The sequence below is a fragment of the Argiope bruennichi genome, chromosome X1, assembly GCF_947563725.1.
Source record: "Argiope bruennichi chromosome X1, qqArgBrue1.1, whole genome shotgun sequence".
NCBI classification, from domain to species: Eukaryota; Metazoa; Arthropoda; class Arachnida; order Araneae; family Araneidae; genus Argiope; species Argiope bruennichi.
In genome coordinates, this window is record NC_079162.1 from 19,765,712 (window position 1) to 19,780,324 (window position 14,613).

At 29.4% G+C, this 14,613-nt stretch overlaps 1 protein-coding gene across 9 annotated transcripts in view; it reads left to right on the forward strand.

The window, feature by feature from the left end:
• The window catches only part of LOC129958373 (transcription factor E3-like), a 59,533-nt gene extending 50,385 nt beyond the window's left edge, over positions 1-9,148 (forward strand). For all 9 annotated transcript variants that reach the window (XM_056070814.1, XM_056070816.1, XM_056070815.1 and 6 more), the window contains 4 exons: positions 519-678; positions 5,926-6,001; positions 7,363-7,528; positions 8,807-9,148. In XM_056070814.1, the coding sequence (XP_055926789.1) occupies positions 519-678; positions 5,926-6,001; positions 7,363-7,528; positions 8,807-9,103 (699 nt within the window). In that variant the 3' untranslated portion in view covers positions 9,104-9,148. The remainder of the gene's footprint in view (positions 1-518; positions 679-5,925; positions 6,002-7,362; positions 7,529-8,806) is intronic.
• The last annotated feature ends 5,465 nt before the right edge of the window (positions 9,149-14,613 follow it).

A 14,613-nucleotide genomic window follows, 5' to 3' on the forward strand; every position in this document is an offset into this window, starting at 1 on the left:
GTTAAAGAAAAATATACGAGTGCATACAAATCGTTTATTTCGCCAAAATTTCTAATTAAATCAAGAAATTATTTTCTGTCTGTGATGCAGTTCTACAAACAGTTATCAATTGATTTGACAGAGAAAAAAATCAGTATCGCAAAAATTACTTTCATCTGTTGCTACTTATTCTTTAAGAATCATTTTAGTTCACAGCTCCTCACACTTTGAGAATTATATTAAATACTAGCTTTTATTTTGAAAGTTAAAACAGAACCTAGTGAGTAACATGTGCTTTTAAAAATGGTGAGTGTTAAGATAAATTTTGCTTTGCTAAGATAAAATACTCAAAGTAAATGCAAAAATTTAGTGTTTTCATGAGAAATAGAAGGTGAACTTGTCTGATATTATTTAGAAAGAAGCCTGTGCAATCTGTTGTTTATAATAAATGAAATATAGATCCAACATAACAAAATAAAGGTTCAAGTATCTCAAAAAAAATTACTATTCTATTTGCAAATAATTGTCCCAAACATTAGGCAGATGAAGAGATGGATCCAGTAAAGAACCAAAGTGATCCGTTTCCAACTACTGCAATAAACGAGAAAAATGGCATCAAAAAAGTTTATCTCCAGAAACATTGCATTTCCTTGCACGCTCTTGCCAAGGATCGACAAAAGAAAGATAATCATAATATGAGTAAGTAAACCTCTTTCTTGTAAATTATCTATATAGCTTCATATTTTATTAGGATTTATGAAGGAAATAAAAATATGAAAGGCAATATTATCAGGGCTTTCTACTTCTACTAAAATTCGAAAATAAAACGCTTCATGGAGAAAAGCATTCATCTTCGCAACTGTAAGTTATGTCTGAAAACACATTCGCCACTTTTATTAATTTATACCGTTTTTTACGCCCTTACATTTATCTTGACTTGTTTCGTGTTTTTTTAAGATGGAAATTTGTTTTCGAATTTCCGCTTGAGTTTTCAAATTTTCTATATTTGTGTATTCTTGATTACGATGCACTATTTTAATATTCTTGGGACTTAATTTTAGTTAATCAATTAATTTAATTAAATTTTGATTCCATATGAATGGTGCCTTTTAGATAATTTCAGATTAATTGGTTTTTAGCGTGCTTGATGTTTAAAATAATAAATTATGAATTAAAGACTGAAATATAGAAAATATAATGCAAAATCTAACTTTCAATACAATTTTTAAACTATTTAAAAAATGCGGTTTATTTCTATTTTTTATAGAAAGCGAAAATATAATTTTTCAGTATATATTGTTTCAATATACGTATTACCACATAGATTTAATCTGGACGTTTATTGAGAAAAAGTTTCATCGGAGTTACGTTTAATTCTTCTAAAATTATTCAGACATAGAATCGGTGATGCCTCATATTCTTTTAATACTAATTATTTTAAGATTTCTTAATTTTTAAATTCTTTCTCATCTATGTTAACTAATAAATTAGATATTTTATCCTCTAATAAACATAACAAAACTTTGTGTTTAATCTCCTCATCAGCGTTTCCTTTGATTAAAGCGTTTTCTCTACTCGAAAAGAAATAATCATATCTTTCCTACTTGGTATTGTAACTATTAATAACCTATCATTACAACAATTTCATCCAGTGATTTTTCCACTGAACTTTGATCACCATTCTGAATTACACCGGTATGTTTCCTAGATAATCCCATTCCAAGACGAAGTTTTACAATTAATAATTTTCCTTTTTAAAATTGTAATTGATATTCTCTCTTTATCTCTTTTCTGGAGGATATCAACTAATTGACGAAAAGAAACAGGTTCCATTACATCTTCATCATGGAAAATAGCGGGAAATACTCTTTCAAGATTTGTTTACAGAAAAAAAGTAATTTCGATCACCACCAATCATCCATCCAAATATTCAGAGTAATTTGCTCTTCGGTAAATTTTCCTTTGTCTCCAAGCTCCCACTAATTATAAAAAGGATCTTTTAACTATCGTATAAATGTGCATATTGTAATCGGAGACAGGGAAAGACAATTTTCGTCCCAAGATTTTTTTTTCACATATTTAGCGACACAACACAGTAGATTATATAAACACATAAATAACAGCTTATTTCCCAACTCCCGATCTCTCACTCCGTGGACTCCCTTCGTACGCCCTTCCTCCGCTTGGCTGCTCAACAGGTTCTCAGAAGGCATTTTGCAAGCTCATCTTTTGCAAAACGGCTGCGGTGCTTAATATCAACTAAAATCACCGTCAGAAGTGTTTTATGAGCCAACTGATTCTTCACTTCAAAACATTTCATGATATCAAAATTTTTGAAATTGTGACCAAATAAATACGCATTTTATTAGGTCTTTTCTCCATATATGCGGTATATATACAGATGGATGCGAGATGATAAACCAATGATACCTTAGTACATAATAATTTCTCCTCCATATCTCTCACCATTTTTGAAATAGAAACGTAAACTACGAATTTCGAATACAGGTGACGTTGTAAATAGTGCACATAGCAGTTTTACTATACTTAGACGCCACTCATATGATTTTTGTTGTCAGTGCTCAGACGTTAGAGGGGAGAGACTTCAGAATTTCTGTGGACACCATGTATATGCTTGTGTTAGTTTTTCACTTGCTCCCCCCCCACTTCTTTCGGAAACATGCAAACGTTAAAACACAAAATAAACACTTTCTATATCGATCAAAACAAAAAGAATCTTTTAATTTTTATAGAAAAGTTAATTTATTTCTAATAGTATAGTATAAAAAGGCCGAAATATCATTAAAAATTTCCCGATCTGCAGTAAGTTTCCTTCTTCGTGGTGAAAATATCTCCCTCAGTAATTACTTTCCAAATTTATAAGTAATTCTAGGTATTAGAAGAATATAGGGGACTCACTCTCTGCAGCTGCCCTGCATATCATGTTACTCCTTGTTAACAGAAAATTCCAGATCTCTCAAATACACACGTTTATTGCACGACGTATTTACAGAACAGAGCAATGTACAAGAAAGAGATGTAATATATACAAATGAAAGTGAATAGACACAACGCCACCTACTCCTTAGACACTATAATTCGTAACAAGATTTTTTTTTTTTTTTTTTTTTTTTGTGATTTGAATAACTGCTTAAACCGTTAAGTACTATGAAATGCAGAAAGAATTTCATGTGAAAATTTTGAGATGTTCCAGATCTTTAAGGCTAAAACTCAGATATCTTCAACAGCACTGAATGCTGCTTTGAAATCGAAATTTCATTAGAACTCGATTACCATCAATTACATATATTTAAACCTATTTTATTGCAGTGTCATAGAAAAAGCAAGTGATATCCGTAAGATATCACTTTCTCATCCACAATTCTCATCAATGGTTTAGAAAGTGCACATTATTTTTTCAACATTTATTAATTTGATTTTCAAAAATGATATAAACGAACTAACGCTTGTCTCCATCGAATTCTCAAGAATGGTACCTGAGTCACCATACCTTCTTGAATCCCTCGTCGCTATGTCTCTGTTTTGTAGTCATCGGGGAAAACTTTTTAAAAATGTATCTTCCAGAACATCTTTCCATATGAAAAATTGCTTCGAATTAATTCTTACTTCAAATTAAATTTTTCCTCGTGTTTGTGATTTTATGAAATTTATAGAGAAGAATTAGCATCAAGTACGAAATTTTTATTAAACCTTTGGTTGATCTCCCAAAAAGAGAATCGCTATGGATCAGGAGTTTGACATGCGAGCTCTAAAGAAGTAGAAAAGAACCGTTAAGTACTGTTTTCATTACAGTTGTATGGATAATGGATATTCTAAAGTGACAGTATTTAACACAGAAATCATTTGATAAAATGAGTTATTACAGCATACTAAGTACTAAGTTACGATCCTAATGAGCTCGATTATTCGAGTTCATTAGGATTGTAATCTACCTAGAGAGCAGAAAATTTGGTTAATAGAAAATAAATTTTCAATCGCGACTTCTTTTCTTTCTATAAGGTATTTCTGAATTGCTTAGTTGAAACTGCAGAAATGAGTTCGCATGTACTATTATACTTTAACCCAGGTATTACCCGAAAAATCTTTTCTGCGAATAACGGTAAGAGAAGAATTACACTTGGCCCACTAGAAAAACCATCAAAATATCCATTTTAATTAGAAATGTCAAAACATCAATCAATGATATGAATATTTGCGAATATTACAGATTTTAGCTGTTTCCTTTGCATTTCTCAATTTTTAAGGGTATAGATCATTTCTTCCCACAAAAGAAAGTGAAATTTTCTGACCTATCTAAAATGCCCTAAGATCAGGAAAATCATGGAATTTGTTCAGATCATAAATGAAATACTTAGTAAAAGAACCGAGAGTAATTTTTTTCTCTTCAAATAACTTCATGGATTAGAAAATATCACCTCTTAATAATGACATTTCACAAGCCTTCGCATCATGGAAATCAGCCAAATGCTACAGCCTTCTATGAAAAACTCTTTCACTTCATTAAAAAAAAATTAAATTAGTTTTATTTTCTGCTTAAGAACCTCAGCTAACAGGTATTTGAAATTCCTAGATAGATCGACAAATGAGCTGATATTTATGTATTGCGGAAAAAATTTTTTATTTAGAATTTGATAAAATTTCTTCTGAATGCATATCTATTTATTCAATTCAATTACTTCATTGAAAAATTGCTTTATCGAAGTCCTCTAACGATTTGAAAATCTGCAGAAAATATAAATATATCATGTAGCTGAAAAAATTCCAAAGTTTTTCTCACGTCTGATCTATTAATTGGACAGCACGAAAATTTTTCAAAATCTGCTGGATATCACCAATTTTGAAACGTTTTAGTGTATCAGGTACTACAAAAGTTCAAATGATAAATTAACTTATTTATGTGAAAACTGAAAAACACAAATCTATATTCATTGTTAAGATCTAGAATCGGTTACAAAAATAATATTCAATATTTTGACCAATCAATTCTGAAAACAAGTTTCTGTCGATACCCCTAATGAAAAAGAAATTTGGATATAAGAGCATCCAACAAACGATCTCAAAATCGAAATATAAGCGTATTTTTTAAACCGCAGAACGCTGTTCTTCTAACCAAGGAGTAAGACCACATTTAAACTTCGACAGTCACTTCCTTGCCTTTCTTTGGAATTGATATACACATGCATGTGAACCAAAGTTTAACAGTTTAAAGAAAACTAATTAAATACAAAATAAAGGAACAGAAAAGTTTAGGGTAAATATTATGTAAAAATTGTCAGTTTTAAAAATTTCCAGAAGCAACTGCATGTGTATATTTAAAAGTGTGCCTTCGTTCTTTTGAAAGTGTTTTATTATAATCTTTATCCCTGAAGCGAAATGTGAAGCTTTTTTTATTTCAATTACCATTTTAAAATAAACTGAAAAAATTTATAAAATTGTATTTTATTCGTTATAGTATGAAATGTAAAACAGGCCATTATTTTCAAGAGGGAATTAATTTGAGATTGAAGAGCCGTAATAAACTCTCGAAGTCGAATATGGTGAAATTACAGAAATTCAGCTTCTGAAGGTCCCTACAGACTTAAAGCTACATCCTTGATCAAAAACATCTGGATTAATCAAAATTTTGAATAAAGCAAACTTTTTTTTTTCTTTGTCTAAGAAAATCTACAAACGGTGTCCCAATTAGCAATTGTCTAAAAGCCAATTTTGTAAAACAAGTTTGTATCCTTAAATTATCTATGCAATCTAGTTCTTTTTATCCACAGATCGTATGTCCGTGATTTACTATATGTTGAATTCAACTAAAAACTATTTTAAACTCTTTTCTAAACGTTTTTCAGCTTCCTTTATTTATATACTTTTAATAAATTGAAATAAATTGTGGGGGAAAGGATAATTAAAAACTAAAATCAAAACTCTTTGCAGTTGAAAGAAGAAGAAGATTTAATATAAATGACAGAATTAAGGAACTTGGTACATTACTGCCACGACAAAATGACCCGTAAGTACTCTTAATTGTTTTCTGTCTCCTCAATGATTGTAACTACTTCAACAATTCTTTTTCTAGTAATTTTCCCAACAATATCTTATAAAAAGTTTGAGACACGTAGAAAATAAATTTTCTCAGACTATAGACTAAGTTAAGAAAGCTGCATTGTTGAAGTGTTTTTAATTTCAGTTTAGCGGACTCATGCTGATTTAATTTTTTAGAAACATTTATAGATTTATTAGAATCGAAAAATATTCTAAATTATATTTGTTGTTAAACAGCACAATTTACCTAAAAATATGGATGTTTAGTTAATATAATACATTTTTTTATATATCGACACCAAAGTTTTTGTATCATCGACTATGATATCGATAGTAGGAGATACACCAACAGGTAGAAAAATATTTTTAAGTTTTAAATTGTATGTCTTTCGTATTTCTAACACTTGTTTTGAATTTTCAAAATATATTTCATTAAATACAATAACTTTTTCAGTTCTTTTGCTCTTGTAAAACTCACAACACGCTATCAAACTGAGATTATCAATCAGCCGTATTCATCAAACGATGAGTTTACTCGCAAATTATTCATACCACATTTGTGAGTTGATTTTTAAGAGGGAGTAGTTCTCAAACGTGACTTTCGCGATCTACGTTTTACATAGTTCTTAAGTCCCATCGACTTCGAAGTAGATTTTCATTGGTCGAAATATCTCTCATGATTCATTGACGTATGGCGCCTAATCGTACTAATGTTTGTTGTTGTCACTGTTGTTCATGTCGAGTTCACTCGCATTCACTCACAATTTTCCTTTAGGTCTGACAATTATTTGAAGCCATTATATTTAAGAATACTTGCTGTTTGCCAGTATTCTTAAATATATTCAATAAATATAAGATTTAATTTTCAGTGGACCTTAAATATTTTTGGTATATTTATAGAATATAAATTCGAGGTAATCTGGCCATATTTTGAAAACAACTAAATTATATTATATTAAAATAATATATAATACTAATCTTGATATATAATTTTATTATTTAAATAATAAAATATTTTTCTAGCCAGAGTTTAATCAGCGTTTACATAATGCGCAGTAGGGGACGGGACCCCTTTCGGTTCAGCTAGACTTTCCATTCCTTACTTGAATAAAATACAAATACAAGTGCTCAAAAATCCTAATGGCATAAAAATTGGGCTTTAAGACAGAAGGTGTAAAATTATGTTAAAATTGAATCTCTACATATTAAAAATATAGGTATAGAAGTAAAATTTTTTTCCAAATTTATTGTCAGAATATAAATTTAAGCACAATTTAATACTGTTTATTTAAAAGAATAATTTAATTTTTTTTTTTTTTTTTTTTTTAGATATTATGAACTCGTTCGCGACCTCAGACATAACAAGGGAACTATTCTCAGAGCGTCTGTGGCTTACCTACGGTGCTTAAAAAAAGATGCCGCAAGAATTCCTGATATGGAAAAGAAGCAGCTCATTCTAGAAATTCAGAACAGAAATCTCCAGCGTAAAGTTCATGTGAGAATATTAATTTTGTTCAAAAAATTTATAATGAAAACCTGGAAGAAAAAATATTTCAATACATAATTTACACAAACATCTTATTCCTACAAACCATACGGCTATTTCCCATCTAAAAATTCAGAATGAAATTTTGCAATTAGCTGCCAACCGAGAATTGAAAAGTTTTCAGTTGACAGAAACACTGTATTCATTAATTTTCAGAGATACTGTATTCATTAATTTCAAATTTCCCCCAGAAAATGTTTCTATTTAGATAATAAGGATTTTTTTCAGAGTGTAATTGATTACAAAAATCCATAAAAAAAACTTTAAAAAGGCACTAAAACTCTTCACATATAAGCAATTAGTTTCTACTACGGGTAGTGTTATAGATACTGATGGACAAAACAATATAGGTGCGGCAATTTTAAAAAAAAATCAATGCGTTTACATCTCTAATTAAAGTTGAATAGGATGAGCAAATAATGCCATGTACTTTATCCCCACTAATTAACAATATAATGGAGGAAAAGATCATATCCTCTGAGTGCAACTTAGCCTAGCTATACTATCAGTTAGAGGTTTGTAGCATCTATAATTCGGCAATGTTTAAACGGATTAACTGGATTAGAATTTTAAAATAAAAAATTCCATGAGTAAGAAATTAATATTCTAAGCAAAAATGAAAAATAAAATTGGTATTTTAATGCAAAATGCCTGCATACTACAACTGGACACTGTTTTAAAACTAATCCGAAGTTTCAGAGCCTAGGAATATAGAGTGCAGTAATAAGAAAATTCATTCAGTAATAAATTACAAATGTCACCGAGATATAAAGAAGATCTTCTGGCCATCATCCGATTAAAGGTAGTTTTCAAGCACAAGGCTTTATTAAAGACAGCTTCTCAGAGTAAGGAAAAAATTTCTATAATTTTAAACCAATTATCTACATTCAAACACTATGCACCTTTCTTGAAAAGAAATATCATTTTAACTTGTGGGACAAAATAAAATGATATTCGAAATAATGTGTTTGCACTTTTACGATCTCAACTTTATACCAAAATTCGAAGCACGTAAAATGTCCTAATTGCATAAATGATGTTAAACCTTTAATATCGAACAACATATTCACACCCATTTTATTGCTTGTTGAAAATGTTAAACAAAAATTTGATTGAAAATTCTTAAAACAAAAATTGGAGATTTCCAAACATAGTTGAAATTATAGAAACTGTGAATTTGAATAAGTTTTAGCGATGCAGAATATTTAACTTATTGCTCATTTACAGGAATTGGAGAACAAACTTCAAAAATGTGGTGTACCAGTAATTTCTAATACCTCCACATGCAGTTCACCTCTCGATGAATTGACTCTCAGCTTTAAATCAGAACCTTGCACTGTGTTTTTAAATGAAAAAAATGGATCTACACCACCAACTAGTCCTAGCTCAAGTGGAACAAGTCCTCATCGAAACTATGATGATCTCATCGACGAAAATGGACTCGTAGGTTCCAATGATGCACTACTGTGCACTTCACAAGATCCTTTACTCTCATCTTCTCAAGAATTTTATATGACATTCTAGACTTTTACATCAATTTCGTTCAAAATAAATGCCATTTCATATAAATTATTCAAATGTTTCAAATAAATGAGGACAGAATTTCATTCGATAAGTTGAGTTGGAGAATATATCTTCGTTGATGAGATCTACAAAGATATTGTGATGAATGATAACAACAAAGAGTATTTCAGTCTGAAATTCAACATAATCCTTCTTCCTTAATATTATCATCTCAAGAATTTTTAAGACATTTCTTTTTCCCATTGGGCAAATAAAAATTAATTTGGGAATCACGTTCACATAAATATTTCACGCAAATTACTAGAATTGTGTAAAATAAATATGTGTTTTAAAATTAGTTTCCCTCTTATTCAATAGAAGAACTTAATACAATTGATGAAAAAAAGGAGGATCCATTTCTGAACAAAAATATTTTTATGGGCCGAATTTTATCATATTGCAAAAAGGAGATTACGGAAATCACAAATGTACAAGTTTAATAAGTTTTTTCATTCACAGTTCTAGTTTATTATGAATTAAAATAGACACAAATAATTTAGAAAAAATAATTTCTCTGAAGAAGAGAGATAAAGATTTCAAGCTCAAAATATAAAATCCTATAAACAAAATATGAAATCAAATATTCTTTCAATTAGCAAAGAAAGAAATATAAAAATTGTACTCAATGTCATTGATGCACAACTAAAATACTTATTAAATGTTTGTTTGTTTTAACTCAAAACAAAAACTTCCCCAGATGTTGTATTGGTATGAGATAAGGTTAACAAAGATTTACTTTCTCCTATACGAAGTATAAAAAAAAGTATTACAATCGTCAAAAAATTCGAATTTGAGATTTTGAAGGAACTCCACGTTTTAGACTACCTGAGTTCGAAAAACACATTTTGTAAAATAAGACGTTATCTGTTTAACGTTTATCTGTGACGGGAAACGTTTATCTGTGACAAAGATAACTCAGAAACACTTTGATTTAGACAGAAAACATTTGGTACACGGTCTTTAGCTCAAATTTGTAGATTTATAATAAATTATGAGCAAAATCCGTTCTTAGGAAGTCTACCAGGCTGTTCGAATATAAGTTAACACGGAAAGCACAAAATTAAGAGAGCTAGATAGATAAAATTGGGTACATTGATTTAGTATCTATTGTGCAGAGAGCTGACGAATTTTGAGGCAAATCCAAGAAGGGGTTGATCGTCTGTTGGTCTGTATTCTCAGAAGCATATAAATGAGACAACTCAAAAACTTAATGACTTAAATATAAAAAATCTAATAGGGGATTTTAAGACAACAAATGTTTTTTGCGTCAAATTTCTGTTTCAATTAGTTGGAAAAAAACATCTAACACATAAATTCAATTTTCGGGTGCTATTAACTATATTTTTTAGTTTCTTAGGATTTTCTTTGCAATGTATATATATGTTGAAAATTAACGATTTAAATTAAAATAATGGAGCCTCCTTATGCTTAAAAAGCAGTATTACTGAAACGAACATATTTCGGAAACAATTTTGTAAGCTGAGTGACTTTTTCAGAAAATATTTGAAATGGAACATTAGATTTAACCGTTTAACTGTTTTACCCGAGTGCCATACGTGCATCGATTTATCGAATTTTGATAATTGTAAGCAAAAAAATAAACTATTCATAACGATTATAATTCAATAATAAAATTACTTCGAATACATAGATTAGTCAAGTATTCAATAGATTTCCATTTGAATCAAAATGAGAAAACATTCTCAAAATAGAAGGTGTTATTTACTAGATAGTAAAGAAAATAAAACAGTTAAGTGGTTAATAGAATTGAGGAAAGTCGAATATAAAAAAAATTGCTTAATACGTGGGAATTTCTGTTTATTTAAGTAATAACGAAGTAAGTAAAAAATTTTTCTCCATCATTTGATTTTCAAATCCCGGTAGCATTTATTATTATTAATTTAAAAACTTGCTAAATAGATCATAATAAAGAAATTATGGCACAAATCAAAGATTATTACATTTTATGCTCAATATATTAAAAACAGATTTGCACTGTTACGTAATCGTAAATTCGAAATGTCAGTTTCTTAACCCTCACACTCCAAATATTAATCTACAGCAGATAAAGAAAAAAAAAATCAATTGCGATGTTATTAAAATCATGAAACCATTTAGAAATAAATAATTATTTATTAAGATGTATGATATTTAGACAATTCATAGACACTTTAAAATAAACATTCAGCGCCATGAATTTTTCTAAGCCAAAAAAAAGTTATTTGTTTACATAAATTTTTCAAGTCTGTAACAATAAGGTATTCACTGTCAAAGAATAAAGAGATAAAATAACCAAAATTATGCTTGAACTGCAAGCAATAACACGTATCATGATGTAAGATTTCATTGTAAATTTTAAAGTTAATAAATTTAAATTATGCGTATGCATATCTTAATGTTATGGAGTTAACAGCAATCTGTTATAGCATTTCCTTCAAAATTTAGTTTTAAAAAGCGTATTGGCATCTAGAAATACACTAATGGCAGAAGAAATCTATTTCAACACAATAAACACTTTATTTCAATGCAAAGCAAAAATCATGAATTGTAAGAAATGACGACAAAATCAAATGCATAGCACGTTAAACAATAGTAAACAGCAATCACACAGCTGTTTAAAATGGATGTTCAATTAATGAGCAATATAATGTTCAGATAAATCATAATGTAGTAACAGATTTTAAAAAAATTCGTAGACAGTAATTTATTTAGTGCACCATGCTAAAAGAGTATTAAAAATAGTTCTAAATAGAGGATAGCAGAGAGATAAGTTCTTATACCGAAATCTTCTGCCGAAATATTTAGCTAAAAAATTAAACAAAAAAATGGAAACAATACTTCAAGCGCCAACAATATCGTTTGAATTATGTATAAAAAATTAATGTTCTGTGTTATTTATTCGCAAAATTTACTTTTATAGGTGATAATAATAAAGTAGAAAAACATGCTCTGTTAAAAATTATCGTAAGAAAATGTATAGTTTTCAAGAAAATAACATAATTTATACGCTTATTTTACACACTACAGAATACACGCACACTCTGCTAACCTTGCAACTGCGGGTTTTTTTTTTTTTTTTTTTTTCATGCACCCGAAACCAAAACGTGTATAAAGTCTATTGGCCAATGTTTTGAGTCCATTAGTTCGATAAAAGAAAATTAGCAATGTTCCCTGAAGGAGTTTCACAGAAATGACTTTAAGGCATGTTTTTATGATTGGAAAAAACTTTGACAGAAGTGCATTGCAATCGTTGGAAATTACTTAGAAGGAGAAATAGTAAATTTTCATCAATAAGTTGATAAATTTGCTTTATGTCATCATTCCGGGTACTTTTTGATCAGAGTATTTATTATAAGTTTAGTTAAAAGTTATTCTGTTTAAAACATAAAATAATCATTTCTGCAATCATTTATACATAGTGTAAATACGGATTATCAAGTTTCGCAAAAAATTTTAAATTTACATGGATGTGCGAAAATGTAATATTTATTAATTTTGTACTGATATATACAGGGTGTCCCCAAAAAGTGGAATAAGTGCTTATATCCTTAACAATTGCAATTAGGCATATGCTTCCAGTTGCAAAGTTTCATGAAATAAGGTACTCAAATATGTGAAAATATCTTGGTCTCTGTAGAGGATGAGAATAAAAAGTGACAAAAATTAAATTTTCATACGGCCTCCATAGAGAAAAAAAGCTAACGAGTAAGATGTTTTTCTTACATTCATCTATCTATACTTATATAAAGCTCAATGTGTGTGTGTGTGTGTGTTGGTGCTCTACAGGCCAGATCGTTCGACCTACAGCTACCAAATTTGGCACATGCATACCTTGGAGGATGGGAATTTGCACCTGGGGTCCCTTTTTTTTTATTTTTAATTAAAAACTAACTTTCCCGCCAAAAAACTCTTTTCATTTCCCCACCGCCAAATGAGTAAGGCTTCAGTTTTTTTTTCCCATGCTAACAAGGATAGGCTTAACATATTTTCGGCCGATTATTTCAAACGATTCTGTTTATTTTCTTAGTGTTTGATGCATTTAAAATTAAACATTGTTAATTAATCGATCTTTCAGATTCATTCTGAAGTACTTTTGAATTAAAATAAAACCGAATAACGGAAATTAAAAATTTCTAATCTGCGTACCGTTACCCCAACTGGCGTAGAAAATTCACGCATTTGCATTACCATAACTGGCGTTGAAAATTCACGCATGCGCATTGTGTTCTGATTGTTGACAACGATTTTCAACGGAGACTTGATTTAAATTATTTGTAGGTAAGTTTTATGCCTTTGTAATTAAATTGTATTTATGTTAGTCATATATTTTTTGTATATGCTTATAGTTTTAAGTACATCGGTTGTTTTTTTTTAAGTAGTTTTTTTAACCTGTTTTCGATCGATTATTTTAAACGATTCTATATATTTTCTTAATGTTTGATGCATTTAAAATCAAACATTGTTAGTTAATCGATCTGCTCATGATGATCTGAGAAAATTCTGTTGACAAATTCTTGAGATATTACATAAATTAAGAAATATATTCTTTAGTGCCTATAAGGTTTAAATGCTCAGTGACTCTGTTTTCAGTAATAATATTATTAAAAAAAATGCTTTGTTTCAGTAAAAAATATTATTTTATTAATTGCAGATTAATCATTTCCACTTTAATTTGAAGCATAAATGCTACAGGAGCTAACAAAAAATTAGAGAGATACATATTACGTTATGACTGAAGGCCTTTATAATATTACGAGTGAATTATATGACTATCAAAATTTGTTTTGAAATATTTTAATAAAGAAGCTATTATGTAGGAATTATATAAAATATTTTATTATTAAAATTTTAACGAACATTAAGATTGGCGAACCGGCTGGTCGCCAAAGGCGGCTAGTAGCTAATAAAATAACTCTTTTCGTTATCAGCTTGAGGTTTCTTATTTTTTCAAATTGATGGATGTCGAACATCATAATCTGGTTTGTATTGTCCTATATGATTTCCAGGATCTTTAATGGTATGCTCAGTTCTTCGGATGTCTCTCAGCAATCAACTTTAGCCCGTTTTCAAGCTACATTGAGAATCGAAGAATTTTTAGCTCATTTTCGAAGATTCATGCCAGTCTCCTTAAGTATGAAAATAATTTCATTGCTTAGATTTATAGCATCCTCATTGTCGGAGATGTCATTAATTAGGTCTCAACATAAAGGTTTTAAAGTATTTCAACGTCTTTTCATATTCCATTTCAAATTTCCGTAAATGTTATCTTATGGTTACAATAAGCAAAAATGAATAGCATTTTGCGCCGAAGATTAATCGCTTGCACTGGGAAGTTTCAATATTGTAAGTGCTGAAATCGAGATTATAATCCTTCTACTTAATGCAAAAATTTTTTTTAGCCTTCTTTATCGATCCCTACCTCTTAAAAAGCGCGCTGAATATCCGCTCAAAATGCAAATTTATGTCATCTG